The 14,894-nt window shown below is 58.8% G+C and overlaps 1 protein-coding gene and 2 non-coding genes across 3 annotated transcripts in view; 2 read left to right on the forward strand and 1 right to left on the reverse strand.

The window, feature by feature from the left end:
• Nucleotides 1–14,894, forward strand: part of EXD3 (exonuclease 3'-5' domain containing 3) — a 30,693-nt gene that overhangs the window by 12,457 nt on the left and 3,342 nt on the right. The window contains 12 exon segments of the mRNA XM_049781623.1: nt 1,070–1,170; nt 4,090–4,163; nt 4,255–4,293; nt 5,480–5,646; nt 5,866–5,989; nt 6,251–6,461; nt 6,556–6,665; nt 6,762–6,909; nt 6,981–7,129; nt 7,394–7,561; nt 9,657–9,710; nt 9,894–10,025. Coding sequence (XP_049637580.1) covers nt 1,070–1,170; nt 4,090–4,163; nt 4,255–4,293; nt 5,480–5,646; nt 5,866–5,989; nt 6,251–6,461; nt 6,556–6,665; nt 6,762–6,909; nt 6,981–7,129; nt 7,394–7,561; nt 9,657–9,710; nt 9,894–10,025 — 1,477 coding nt within the window.
• On the forward strand, nt 1,901–2,004 carry LOC126021624 (U6 spliceosomal RNA). Its single transcript, XR_007500124.1, has one exon. It is a non-coding gene; the product is annotated as a U6 spliceosomal RNA (small nuclear RNA).
• LOC126021516 (U6 spliceosomal RNA) lies at nt 10,280–10,386 on the reverse strand. Its single transcript, XR_007500027.1, has one exon. It is a non-coding gene; the product is annotated as a U6 spliceosomal RNA (small nuclear RNA).

Genomic DNA, 14,894 nt, shown 5'->3' on the forward strand with positions numbered 1-14,894 from the left:
GGGGGGTGTGTGTACTGGGGAAGGGTGTGTGTGTGTCTGCATGCTCTGGGCGAGGGTATCTGTGTGTATGTGTATTACATACAGGATTCTGGGGTGGCTCCATCTTCAGCTTCTCGAGAGACCAATGCAGATCTGAATTTGCCAACAGAATCTTCTGGAACAGAACTCTTGTTCTTAACATAATGTCAAATGAAAATACAGTATAGGGGCTGGAGAGATTGCACAATGGTAGGGTGTTTGCCTTGCACGCAGCCAATCCAGGACAGATGGTGGTTTGAATCTCATATGGTCCCCCGTGCCTGCCTGGAGCAATTTCTGAGTACAGAGCCAGGAGAACCCCTCAGTGCCGCTGAGTGTGACACCTTCCCAAAAAAAGAAAAGAAAAGGAAAGGAAAGAAAATCCAATATAGAAGATTTCATTCCCTCTTGTAGAAGGTTATGAGAACTAAAGGTAAACAGTGAAATCCTGTCAAGGGGACTCAGAAAGAAGAGAACAGCAGGGATTTGTTCTAGTTATGGTGTGGGGTCAGGAGTGCAGAAAGCAGGTGACACCCAGAGTCAGGATGAGGAGATGGGAGCAGGGGCAGGAGGGGGCCATGAGGGAAGGTGTACAGAGGGCAGGTCACACCCAAGGTCAAGACAGGGACATGGGGGATAAGGGAACACAAAGCAGGCTCACAGGGGGACAGAGCTCAGGAGCAGCTGAGCAGTGCAGTATCACAGTGCAAGGAAGTAGCAATGCCTTGCTGTGGCAGGGGCAGGGCAATGCCACATGCTGCACTATTAAAGGTAAATAACGTTCACATCACCCAGTATTGCAGGGGTGTCTCAAGTGCTCCAGGCTGCTGGGGTGAAGGCTGCACTTCTGAACAAACTGAGTTCATGTCACTGTTACCTGAGGGCGTCTGTACGCATGCTATGTCCTGGGACCACGTGTCCTGACTCCTAGCAGGGTCCCGAGTTTCTTTTTCTGCAAGGCTTGCAGTCCTCTGACCCTGGAACTGTGCTTGTGCATAACTTAGAGAAAAGAGAAAATGGGTCGCGAATTAATTTTGAGCTCCTTCCATAGACAGTACCCACACGTGGCCTGCCGGAAATTAGAGCGGCTGAACCCCCGGGAGCTGAGTAAACAGGTGCTGCGACTGCAAAAGCGTTATGGCCTGGACCAAGGTGAGTCGCCCTGTCCCTGCAGGTTGGCCCCACCCCGCATTTGTTACTATCCAGATCTCAGCCCTCTCCCCTCTCTCCTTTTTCTTTCCTTCCCTCCCCTTCCCTTTCCTTCCCCTCCCCTAACCATCCCTTCCTTTCTCTTCTCTTCCCTTCCCTTCTCACCAAGTGGCATTCAGGGGTTACTCCTGGCTCTGCACTCAGAAGCCACTCCTAACAGGCTCAGGGGACCATATGGGATGCTGGGAATTGAACCCGGGTCCGTCCTGGGTCCGTCACAGGCCTGCCACATGCAAAGCAAATGCTCTACCACTGTGCTATCGTTCCGGCCTCAGCAAATGCTCTTTCTGAGCATGGAAGTGAGGGTCTGAGGGGTCCCCATGTCCTGGGTGCCACCTATCTGCCAGCCTGAAGTTACCGAAAGAGCATCTCGGCTGGACTGGCCTTCCCAGGAGGAAAGCAGAGTGCCCAGGGCCACAGCCTAGCTAGGCCTCAGGAGAGGGAGCGGTCAGTCACCTAGGTCTTTTCCTCTGCCTGGCTGACTCAAGATTGTGGCACCTACTTCAGGCTAAGGAGGGTAGGGCAGGATTTGGTCCATTCAGCTGTGGGTCTTCTGGACATGTCTACGTGCAGTCCCTCGCATGTCTCAGCCACTCTTGTTTTGTTTGTCTTTGGCCACACCTGGCTGTGCTCAGGGGTCCTTCCTGTCTCTGCGCTTAGAAATCACTCTTGTGTGCTTGCTTCGGCAGCACATATACTAAAACTGGAATGATACAGAGATTAGCATGGCCCCTGCGCAAGGATGACACGCAAATTTGTGAAGCATTCCATATTTAAAAAAAAAAAAAAAAGGGCCCAGAGATAGCACAGTGGCGTTTGCCTTGCAAGCAGCCGATCCAGGACCAAAGGTGGTTGGTTCGAATCCCGGTGTCCCATATGGTCCCCCGTGCCTGCCAGGAGCTATTTCTGAGCAGACAGCCAGGAGCACCTGAGCACCGCCGGGTGTGGCCCAAAAAACCAAAAAAAAAAAAAGAAATCACTCTTGGTGGGCTGAAGCTATAGCACATTGGGTTGGGCCTGGCATGTGGCCGACCTGGGTTTGATCCCTGGCATCCCAAAGGGTCTCCTGAGCCTGCCAGGAGCGATTTCTGAGCACAGAGTCAGGAGTAACCCCTGAGCACTGTTGGGTATGGCTCCAAAACAAAAAAGAAAGAAAAGAAAGAAATTACTCCCAATGGTGTTCTGGGGACCAGATGTGGGATCAAATCCAGGTCTGCTATGTACAAGGCAAGCGCCCTATCTGCTATGCTATCGCTCCAGCCACTCTTGACCCCCTGGTCCTTTTCACCAAGGTCCCGAGTCCCCGATGAGTTCACAGACACTGTTTCCAGTGCTCTCCTCAGTCTGGAGAGTTCTTGCAGCTCTGGCTGACAGTAATTCCATGGTCTTTGTTGTTACCAGAGCATGGGCTTTGGGCTGCCATCATCATCCTCACGATAATGACACAAACAGGATAGTCATGTCCGCTTGCCCCACTCAACCAGGGGCCTCATAGAGTCCCTGCCCTCCTCTCAGTCTGGAGAGTCCTATGCTCTGAAAGTATCTAGGTCACTGTCCCATGTGAGTGAGCGTGAGTGTTCGTCAGCCTGTAGGCCTGTCGGCTCCCCGTGTGCTCTCGATGGCAGGATCTCCATGCAGTATGGCTGAGTGAGATTCCAGCAAGCACTCGTGTGTGTGGGGTGTTCACATCTGTGGGACTTGTGTGTGCCTCTGAGTACATGGATGTGAATGTGTATGGAGGTACGCACGCATGTGAATTACGCACACACTGATATGTGCATTTGTGCTTGTGGGTCATGCCTGTGCACGACTTATTTGCACACTCACGCCCGTGTGTGTGATGTGTGTACTTGTGTGAGAGCATGTGCAGTTGTGAATGTGTACATGCGTGTGGATGTAGGTGACTGCTCGCACATTTGTGTGATTGTGTGTGAAGGTGCACGTGATTGTGTCCATGCACATGTGTGGGTGGGTGTGAATCGGTCCATATGTGCACACGTGTGGTGTGTTCATGTGATGGCCTGTGTGTGTGATTGTGAATGTGTGCACGTGTGTGTGCATGAGGCACCGCTCCCTGTCCACTCAGTCCTTCCTGTTTCCTCCATCCCAAGTCGTGTGCATTGCCTGTGGGTAAAGCCCTGTCAGGAAACCATTCTCGAACAGCAGGCATGTAGCCTGCAGCGACGCTGAGCTGTGCTGGCTCGTTTCCCCGCCTTGGGAGGCAACTCTGTCCCACTGGCCCACAACTGCCTTCTTCCCTCTCCCCTTGTCACAACCACATGGTGTCCCTGGTCTCATCCCCAGAGGCCACCCTCTCTCCGTGCCCCTATATCTCCTGAGGAGTGAGACTAGTCCTGCTCGTTTACCCCCTTGTGAGCATCTGGGAGGTGACTGTCCTGTGTTCTGCCCCCGCTCCCTGGGCTGCTGTCACCGGCTGAGCTGCAAGATCCCTGCCACATGCTCTGCAAGGTTCTCTCTGGCTCCCACAAGGCCATTTCCGTTGGTCCAAGTTCCTGTTCCTAAGCGAACCTTTTTAATTCTCTGTCATCCATGTGTGGATTTTTCTTTCTGTGGACTCTGCTTTTACTGGACTAACTTCTCAGAGGGGCCACACCTATCCAAGCTTAGGAGAGGTCACTTATGACCACCCTTGTGGTTCCAGCATCAAGCCCAGTACTTCCCTCCCTGTCCTGTCACCCCGGCACTTGGCTCTCCTGACCCTCGCCCCCTCACTGGAGCGGGAGGTGGAAGGCGAGACAACCCGGGGACTCTGCAGACAGATTCCCCAGAAGGGAGGTAGAGGGAGCGGAGGCCTGGGTGGGAACAGGCCCTGTGCTCTCCTGCACTGAGCCTTTCTTCCAGCTCTATGTCCTCAGGCCAACACGCAGCGGTGCCTGGCAGCTCTGCGCTACCTTTGCTACAAGCGGTTTGTGGAGGTGTGTGATCCCCTCTGTACCCCAGGGGCTCAGGGGAGGGAGGGTGTTCCAGTCCCTGCTGGAAAGGGCCACTGTCCCCTCACTTCTGCAGGGAAGTCTCTCTCAGGAGGACTGGGCTGACTTTGTGCAGGTGAGTCCCTGGGCCCCAGCACCCAGGCTTTCTGAGCCAGGTCAGGGCGGGGCCTCCTGCTGCTCCTCCCCTGGTTCTGGTCTGGGTGGGGCCTCAAGCTAACCCCTGCCCTGGTGTTAATCTGGGCGGGGCCTCCTGCTGGCTCCTCCCCTGGTGCTGATCTGGGCGGGGGCCAGCCTGACCCCTCCCCTGTGCTGATAGGGCGGGGTCTCCTGCTGATTTCTATGGTGCTGGGTGGCGCTTCCTGTTGGCTCTTCTAATACTGCCCTTAGAGGCTCCTGCTGGCTCTTGTTCACCCTGGAGCCCCTGAACTGCCACTGCTTGTGCCCTGGCTCTACCCGGAGCTGGACTTGGCCTCAGCTGTGCTTTCAGAAATGCCAGCAGCAGAGACCTGGAGATGCATCTTCAGGCTGTTCCCGTGTCCCTACGTGGGCACTGTGCAACCAACACCTGGTTCCCATCTGCCCTAAGCCTACCCTCGGGGTCCCTTCCCTAGAACTGGCATGTCTCTTAGAGTGATGCAGGGCACAAAAGGGTCTACTGCCCAGGCCTGGGGTCACTGTGAGCGTGAGGGGCAGAAAGAAGGGTACACCCTCGGGGGCTGGCACTGAGCTACCCCTAGGGAAGGGTTGGGTGGGGTGTGAGTCACCAGAGAAGAACGCAAAGACCCCCGCCCCCTGCTGGGCAAGGCCCGGAAGACCCGTTCCCCTGGGTGCCAAGGCCAAGTGGGCAGGAAGGCCAGCGGACATCCTGAGGAATTCGGGGCTTCCACTTATTGTCCACGTGGGAACTGCGGCGGCTGGGGTGGTGGCCATTGGGGAAGGTGGGCCCCGCCAGCCAGCAGGCCAGGGCGGAGTCAGGCCAGGGGCCATGGGCGTCTTCCCGCCAAGAGAGATCCTGGAGCTTAGGTCCCTCAGCAAGATGCTCCCGTCCCCCAGCTGAACCCCATCTGCGGAACACTGAAGGGGGCCTCCCAGTCCCTGTCTGCCCTGTCCCATGCTCAGCTCCCAGCTCTATGGTCAGCCATGGGTCAGGAACCAGCAGCCACCCAATTCATGGGGGGGGTGTCATAGGGTGGGGTGAGGCTGTGGGCAAACCTGTGGTGGGTGCCAGGGTGCTGGGCTGCTCCAGGAGGGCCCCACACGTACCTGGAAGATCCAGCCCACAGCCTCTGTCCTGCCCCCAGGACCTGGTAGGCCAGAACGAGTGGCTGCAGAGGCAGCTGCTCCGACAGCTGGTCGTACACAATGATGCGGCCACCATCGCCCGCTGTGCCTTGGACCTCTCACTGCCCATCTCATGGCTCCCGGCTGCGGCAGCCGCAGAGCTGGGTCAGCTCCAGATGGAGGAGAGGTGAGTTCGCGTGCTGGGCTGGGTGCAAGGGGGGGATCCCCGTGGGGGGGGTCCCCTCCAGCACCAGAGGCTCTCATTGGATCATTCAGAATGCCGATGGGCACCATGTGGCTAGGTGGACAGGGGGATCCGGGGCTGGTGGAGGCTGCTGGCAGGTGGCCCCAGTTTGTGTCAGGGGCACCATGGAGCCGGCAGTTCTGCTTGTCTCCACCCATCCAGGATGGTGGATGCAGCTTTGGAGGACCAGCACAATGACCACTACCAGCTGCCCATCCCCAGAGATGCCATCCACTTATTGGCCTCCGCAGAGGACCTGGCCCAACACGAGGCTGAACTCCTGCAGGTGGGTTCCTGCCTCTGCCTCATGCCCACGGCCCCTCCTGAGATGGCTCCTGACAACCGGGGATGGTTCTAGCTATAACAGACCCGCAGCCCCCAACTCCTGAGCGCTAGGCACAGCTGCTGTGGATACCCACATGCTGGCTGGTATCAGGCCCATCTGTGCAGCTGGGGGCAGCCCTGCCCCACTGGGGGCCCCCCAGCAGAGCTACTCTAGGGTTGGAGGGTGTCCTGTCAGGCCCCACTCATACCAGTCCCATCTCAGCCTGGCCAGGTGGTCGGCATGGACCTGGAGTGGAGACCCTCCTTCGGAGTGGGGGTCCGGCCCCTGCCGTCGCTCATGCAGGTGGCCCTGGAGGGCCGCGTCTTCCTGCTCGACCTGCTTCAGCTCTCACAGCCGCCGGGGGGGCCGGGGGGCCGGGCCTTCTGCCAGCTGGTATCCCGGCTGCTCTCAGACCCGTCCATCACCAAGCTGGGTGAGCCAGGCCTGGCCAGCCCTGCCCGTGGGTGTGCCCTTAGAAGCAGGGCCTCCTTGAGGGTGCCCGGTCACGATGATAACCCTGCCCTCAGGCTATGCACTGCCAGGAGACCTTCGGAGCCTGAGCAGCCTCCATCCTGGCCTAGCCCACGTTCACAAGCTGCTGAAGGCCGGTGTGGACCTGGAGGTGGTACACCAGCAGGTCAGAACGGGAGGCCGGGACAGTCCTGCGCTGCGTGGAGGGCGCTGCCCTGGAGCCCCACCACACTGACCCTCACCCCTGTCTTTGTCTCGGCAGATACGCATGGCAGACAGCCCTGATACGGGCTCTTCTCGGGGGCTCAGCCAACTGGTTCAGAAGGTGCTTGGGAGGCCTTTGGACAAGGCCCTGCAGATTTCCAACTGGGACCGGCGGCCACTGAGCCCGAGGCAGCAGGTCTATGCAGGTAGGTCCCCTTGGCCCTCTATCTCACACCTCCCAGACCTGCACCTCAACCTTGCCCTCCCTGCCCCACAGCTGCTGATGCCTACAGCCTCCTGGAGGTGTACTGGGAGCTGCGCCGGGAGCCTGCCCGCTTCCACCTCTCCAAGGACTTGAGCGCACATCTCAGTCCTTCTAAGGCCAAGAGCCGTCCACCTCGGCAGGACACAGGCCTGCACCCAGAGGTGAGAGCACGTGGATCTGGGGTAGTTGCCTGCAGGGTGAGGCGAGAGGGCCGACCTGCTGGGAGAGGCGGCTGCTGGTGCTCGGCTGCAAAGAGGAGTTGATGGGTTCTTGGGGGGATGGCGCCTCTGAGTGGCTCACTAGGCTGGTGGAGGGGAGGCAGGAGGTGAGGTGGACTAGGCGGAGGTAAGGGGGGAGAAGTGAGTGGAGGGGAGGTGGGAGGTGACCAGGAAGGCACAGGGTTCCTGAGTCTGGCTACGTTGCAGATGCCGCTGGCCGAGCAGGAGCCGGTGCCCCCGGGCCCTGAGGTGCCAGTGCGAACCTTCCGCGTGGTGTGTGACAACATGCTGGGGGGCCTGGCACGCCGCCTCCGCTGTCTGGGTGCCGATGTGTTGGTGCTAGGTGCCAACGATGACCACCGACGGGCAGCTGAGGTGAGCGTCGTGCAGGCCAGGACTCCGAAGGCGGGGAAGGACTGAGGCGAGAGGCGGCCCTGAGCCCTCAGTGCCGCCTTGATTCCCCACCCCATCTCCCTGTCCTGTGGGGCTGCAGGCAGGGCTGTCATCAGGCACTGCTCTCCCACCCCCCAATGCTGTGCTTCCCCCAGCTGGAAAGCCCAAGAGTTCTGCTGCTGACCCCTGTGGCTCCACACAACTTTCTCCTTCGTTACCTGGCCCCCGCAGCCCCAGACCACCCCTTCCCTTCCTGCTGGTCCCCCTCCACCTCTCCAGCCCCACTGGCCTCCCTCTGGCCCACGGAATTTAACTCCCTTCTCTGCTGGTCTCCGCCACACGCCCCAATTGTGGGCCTGAAGATCTGCATGAAGGACTTTTCTTCGAGGGCCCAGTGGAGTTCCATCCCGTCAATGGGCCCCACTGGTCATACTTGCCCCTGGAGCTTGAGGGGGTGGCTCTGGGGTACATTTGGGGTGTGGGGATGAAACCCAGTTTGAAGGGCCCCACCCTGTGCTGTGCCTCCACCTCCTGCTTTCTTTAACATTCCTCGCCAGGGTTTGAGTTTCTGGGCTTGGGGCTGCTACTGACAGCTCTAAGGGTCCTCTGGGACTGGGGTGGGTGTCACCCATGCTGCCAGGCGTGCGTGCGGTGCGTTTCCCTGCATGCACACCAACTCCCAAGATCTTGCACACCTAGGCTCATTTGCACATTTGCACTCACCATCACACACACACACACACACACACACACACACACACACGGGCACGCTCACTCACCTTTATGTTTACATGCATGTGCTCACCTGCACTCACTGTCACACTCCCACATGTCTATCCACATGCTTCACACAACACGTGCTCATTCATTCATAATACATATGTGTACATATGGCTCCATTCTCATTCTTGTGCGTGTGCCCGTGTGAATGGTCAGTCATCTGCACACGTGAACTTACCCATTTGCACTCACATACACACATATACGAATTCATACACTTTTTTTTTGGGGGGGGGGGTCACACCTCAGTGCCTAGGGGTTACTCCTGGCTCCACGCTCAGAAATCGCTCCTGGCAGGCTCAGGGGACCATATGGGATGCCAGGATTCAGACCACTGACCTTCTGCATGAAAGGCAAATGCCTTACCTCCATGCTTTCTCTCCGGCCCGAGTTCATACATTTTGGGGGGGAGGAGATTTTGGGTTTGGGGCCACTTCCAGTGATGCTCAGGGATTATTCCTGGCTCTGCACTCAGAAATTGCTCCTGGCTTGGGGACCATATGGGACACCGGGGATTGAACCCAGGTCCATCGTGGGTCAGCCGCATGCAAGGCAAACGCCCTACTGCTGTGCCATTGCTCAGGCTCCTAATTCACACACTTTTACGCATGCAGACTCATTCACACATTTTTACACGTGCAGACTCCTGTGCGTATGGACACACATGCCAGCTCGCGCACACACACATGTACTCACGTGCCTGTGTATTCACACAGCAGTAGGTTACTCTACCCCACATGTGGCTCCGTGGACAGGGTCAGAATGCAGAGTCTTGGGGCCGGGCGGTGGCGCTGGAGGTAAGGTGCCTGCCTTACCTGCGCTAGCCTTGGACGGACCGCGGTTCGATCCCCCGGTGTCCCATATGGTCCCCCAAGCCAGGAGCGACTTCTGAGCGCATAGCCAGGAGTAACCTCTGAGCGTCACCGGGTGTGGCCCAAAAAACCAAAAAAAAAAAAAAAAAAGAATGCAGAGTCTGGTAGTCTGTGGAGATGGGTGGGTGCTGCTAGCTCCATCCCTCTATCAGCTCCTCCCGAGCATGTCCCTTAGGCACTCGTCGCCTGGCTGTGCATGGCATCTCACTCAGATGCTATCCCCTCCATGTACCAAGCATGTTCTGTCCCCTGTGTGCCCTGTGAAGTGTCTGGGTTTGTGAGGTCCCAGTACCACCACCTGCTGCTGCTGTGGGCTCTTGGGGTCACTCTGGGGTGGAGACTTTGGCTGCAATGAGGAGTGAGTGCCTAGGCTGGCCATTCCTGTGACCGAGGGTCCGAGTGACTCAGCGTGGCTCTTGTCACAGGTGGCCCGCCAAGATGGAAGAATCATCCTGACCTCGGGGCTGCCATATCACCAGGTGAGGTGCTTGTGGCTGTCTCTCTACTCCAGCTAGGCCCTGGGAGACTCAATGAGGGCTGGGAGCACCGGGACACTCGACGTCCCTAGCTGGGTGAGGGGACACAAAGGAGTCCTGTGGCTGGGTGGGGGAACCTCGTAGACCCTGCCCTGGCGTGGGGACACTCAGGGCCCATGTCTGCAGCTGCGGTCCCAGGTGGGCCCTGGGCGCTGCCTGTCGGTGGACAGTTCCCTTAAGGCCCGGCAGCAGGCGGCCGCCGTGCTCCAGCACTTCCACGTGTGTGTGGCCCCCTCCGACATCTTTCGCCGCTGCCAGGTAGGTGCTGCTGCCCCATCTGGGACTGCCCTGTCCCCGGCCCCACTGACCGGCTGCTCCCTCTTGCCCTGACGGCATCCACCCAGCCCGGAAGCCCAGTGTGGGCAGGCAGCAGGTCCAAGCCAGGATCTGCTGTGGCTGCTTGCTCTCTCTTTTTCTCTGTCTCTGTCTCTCACTCGCTCTGTGCTGCAAAGACGCTCAGGCACCCAGCCGCTTGCCTGTGAGGTTTCTTATTTTATTTTATTTTTTATTTTTTAAATATGAAACGCTTCACAAATTTGCGTGTCATCCTTGCGCAGGAGCCATGCTAATCTTCTCTGTATTGTTCAAATTTTAGTATATGTGCTGCCAAAGCGAGCACCATCTTATTTTATTTTGGTTTTTGGGCCACACTCAGGGGTTCCTTCTGACTCTGCACTTAGAAATCACTCCTGGCAGACTTGGGGGACTATATGGGATGCCAAGAATCAACATTTTGGTTTTGGGTCACATCGGGCAGCACTCAGAGGTTACCCCTGGTTCTGTGCTCAAAAATGGCTCCTGGCAGGCACAGGGACCTTATGATGCCAGGATTCAAACCACTGTCCATCCTGAATCGGCTGCATGCAAGGCAAACTGCTTGCTATCTCTCTGTGCCCCATTTTTTAATTTTTTTAATAATATATTTAAGCACCATGATTATAAACATGTTAGTAGTTGGGCTTCATGTGAGGCATTTTAATGAGCTGCCAGTGTCGCTGGTGACCTGGCTTACAGAAACCAGAAGTGGGCAGCTGGAAGGTGGCGGGCCAGGGAAAGGCACCCACAACTCTGCCCAGCTCTGCCCCCTGCAGATCATTGGACCCTCCTGCCCCTGAGACCTCCCAGAGGAGTCTTCCCAGGGGGAAGGGTGAGGGCCCTCACCCACCCTTGCCCTGTGCCAGTTATCCTGAGCACCTGAGCCTCAACCACCGTCAGTGCAGCCCTGGCTCTCCTTGTCCTCTGGCTGGGTGGGGTGCAGCCTTGGATGGGGTTAAGCAGGTTGAGTGCATTACATATAGAAAGACAAGTATGGATGGCTGGATTATTTGAGTTAGATAGAGGATGGTCTGAATAGATAGGTAGAGTGTGTGAGATAGCTACAGATACTTACTGATTTACCTGTGGCATGAGTTAGATACCACACCACCAGGGGCCAGAGAGATAGCACAGCGGTAGGTTGTTTGCCTTGAACCCGTGTTTACTTCCTGGCATCCCATCTGGTCTCTGGAACCTGTCAGGAGTGATTTCTGAGCGCAGAGCCAGGAGGAACCCGAGCATCACCGGGTGTGGCCCAAAAACTAAAAAAGAAAAAGAAAGAAACAAAGTACCATCCCATTTACTCCCACACTTCACACACACCCCAATACAGCCTCGCTCCAGTACCCCCACACTGTACACTTCACATGCCCACAACTCCACGCCCCCATAGCCACACACCCTACGATCCGCACCCCCCCACACACCCACGTCCACACACACCTATGACCCCCACCCCGCCCACTGCCGGTCCACACCCTGAAGCAGACCTACTCTCAGGGTCGCCTGCAGGCCTGAGGCACAGATGCCAGGGAGAGGGCCAGGGTCGGGTCGAGTCCGGGTGACCCTGGAGTTGGGGCCAAGGGTCAACACACAGCAGCCTGCCCGCCCGCCAACAGGACGTTCCCAGCACGGCCTGGGAAAATACTTCATCTGAGAGGCTTGACTTAGAAACGGCGGCCGACCCCTGGCTGCCTATTTTTACTGACCCTCGCATCCCTTGGGAGTGGGGGTTGGAGCTGACATCAGCCCCTTGAGGAGGCGCCCGGGGGGTGTCTATGGCAGGGTGACCCTGTGAGGAAGGGAGGGAGGGAGAGAGCTGGATCCTAGGGTGTCCGAGTTGGAGGAGGGCACATCCCGTCCCCAGCCCCCTCACTGGGGAGACCCCATCCCCTGGGAGGTCACAGACACAAGGGCGTGAGGGTGTTCAGGTGACCTTCAGAAGAGACCCTAGCCCACAGCTGCAGGACGTGGAGTGGTTTGGCTTGTTTGGGAGTCTCAAGCCATCCCTGACCCGGCCACCCCAAGCAGCTCAGCCCAGTGCACCCCTGTCTGGCCTGGATCCCCTCACTGATCCACTGGCCCCACTGCCTAGGGAGAGAGCAAGAGAAGCTCCGGCCCCTGGGCCCAACAGCCTCTCTGCACCCCACCCATCTCTGGGCACTGGGGGCAGTGGTCAGTGTGGCCGGCTCAGTCCTGGGCACCCTTCTGGCCTCGGGTCTGGCTAGGAGACCCTCCCCTGCCCTGGGTGGACTTTTTTTTGTGGGGGGGGGCACACCCGGCAATGTTCAGGGGTTACTCCTGGCTGTCTGCTCAGAAATAGCTCCTGGCAGGCACGGGGGACCATATGGGACACCGGGATTCGAACCAATCACCTTTGGTCTTAGATCGGCTGCTTGCAAGGCAAACGCCGCTGTGCTGTCTCTCCGGGCCCCCCTGGGTGGACTTTTGCTCCCTCAACTGGGGGAGTTATTTTTGGGTGGGTCCACACCTGGGAGCACTCAGGTTACTCCTGGCAGGCTCATGCAAGGCAAAAACCCTACTGCTGGGCTATCTCTCTGGCCCCTGGGGGAGAGTTTCTTGCTCCTTAAGAGTTGGGTCCAGGGATCGGAGAGATAGCATGGAAGTAGGGCGTTTTTGCCTTGCATGCAGAAGGACAGTGGTTTGAATTCCGGCAACCCTTATGATACCCTGAGCCCGCCAGGAGTGATTTCTGAGCCTAGAGCCAGGAGTAAAACCTAAGCACTGCCGAGTGTGACCCAAAACCAAAAAAAAAAAAAAAAAAAAAAGTTGGGTCCTGCTGGGGGTTCAGTGCAGACACCCCCACATCAGTGAGAACTGGGGGTATGCCCTGCTCCTGTTACATAGACTGGCCTGGAATCCATTAGGCACCCTGGGCCTGTGGGGTGAAGCCTCGAGTCCAGGGTCTCCCAGTGCCACCTGACCCTAGACTTGGGGCCATGCCCACAGCCCCCTCCCATGGGGGGGGGCTCACAAATATGTCTGAGTGGGGACAGCTGGGGGGCTCAGGGGTCCCAGTCAGTGGTAGGAGAAAGGACTGGCCCCACACTCCCTTGCCCTGACCCCTTCTGCAGAAGCTGCACAATACACACACACACACACACACACACACACACACACACACACACAGATGGAGGTAGGACGTTTGCCTTGCATTGCAGAAGGACGGTGGTTCAAATCCTGGCATCCCATATGGTCCCCTGAACCTGCCAGGAGTGATTTCTGAGTGTAGAGCCAGGAGGAACCCCTAAGCACTGCTGGGTGTGACCCAAAAACCAAACACACACGCACACACACGCCTCAGCCTCCAGGAAGTCCTCCAAGATGAGCCTTCCACCATTTCACAGTGCTATGGCAGGTCCTCCCGCTTGGCCTCTCGTGACCCCCAGGGGCCCTCTGGCGGTGCTGGCTCCGAGTGGCCTCCTTGGCTCCCCCTGTGGGTACCGGAGAGTGCGCGGCCCCCACCGCCACCACTAGCACCACACACCCCGCCCGGCCCCTGGGCGGGGGAAGGCTGGCTGCTCGCCGGCCGGCCGTTTGCTTTTGAATCGGCGGCGCCCTGAGTGGCCCTTTCAAAGGCCGGCGGGCTGTTCCCAGGGCCCCGCCCCGCCGCCCTCCTCCCACTTTCCCACGCGCCGCCGCCGCCGGTTCTCACGGCCCCCGCCCCTCCCCCGTCTGGGAACCGTGGCTGCCGGCTGCACAACCCCGCCGGACTGGGGCGCCTCGCAGGCTCCTGGGGGGGTGCTGCTGGGGGCCTCGGGCCGGGATCGGGTGGGCTTGCCCGGAGAGGAGAGTGTGGGCGGCCGGCAGGTGGGACCCCCCAGCCCAGGATACCCCGGGGTCCTGGCCTTTCACACTGTCTGGGCCCGGCCCGCTGCCCCCGGCCTGCCTGGGGTCAGGCCACCCACCCAGACTGCTGCTCGCTTTGGCGGACGGCCGTGAGGCCCCTCTGGGGTGGGGGGACGAAGGGTCTCGGTCGGCGAGGGGCACGGGGTGCAGGAGGCTACCCCACGCGACAAGTGGCCATATAGCCCTCCCTCCAGGCCACCTTCAAGGCTTCTGGCCTGGCTATGTAGGCTCTGGGGCCAGAGGGGCCCCGCAGGAGTCCTGCCTGACTCGGTGCGGCTGTCCTGGGCTTGGGGCTCTGCTCTCACTCGGGACACGCAGTGGAGGGACACTGGGCCCAGCGTGCACAGTCAGAAGTCCAGGGCGTCGGTACAGGCACAGGGCAGGTCTCGCTGCTGCCACTTCTAGCTGGCCACTTCTTGGTTATGTGGGGTCACACCAAGCGGTGCTCGGGGGTCATTCCTGAACAGCCTTGGGGACATGCGGTGCTGGGAGTGGGCAGAGTGGGCCGTGGGCACAGCCAAACCTGCCCCACCTGTCTCCCACTTGGAGCTGGGTTTGGTGCAGCTGCGAGCCCCTTGGCACCCCATAGTCTAAGCCCAGCCCCCTCCCAGGAGCACACCCTATAGGCGGTACCGCCCACGGTTCAGCCAATGGCTGTGGCTCTGGGAGCACCAGGGAGCTCAGGGAATCAGTCAAGGGAGCACTGGACTACAGTTTAGGGAGGGAGCATCAAGAAGAGTACAGGACATAGCTTGAGGAACAGAGACCACAGCTGAGGAAGCACAGAGAGGAGCACAGGCCATAGCTTAGGGAGCACCAAAGGGAGCACAGTGGCCCCAGCATCCCCTCCTGCTCACAGGACACACAGCCCAAGAGCACCCCAGGGTGTTGATGCTCCCCCCCCCCCAGCTGCTCTCCCACATGGTGCTCTGAGCTCTGAGC

This window comes from Suncus etruscus, chromosome 10 (genome assembly GCF_024139225.1).
Source record: "Suncus etruscus isolate mSunEtr1 chromosome 10, mSunEtr1.pri.cur, whole genome shotgun sequence".
In the NCBI taxonomy this organism is placed as follows: domain Eukaryota; kingdom Metazoa; phylum Chordata; class Mammalia; order Eulipotyphla; family Soricidae; genus Suncus; species Suncus etruscus.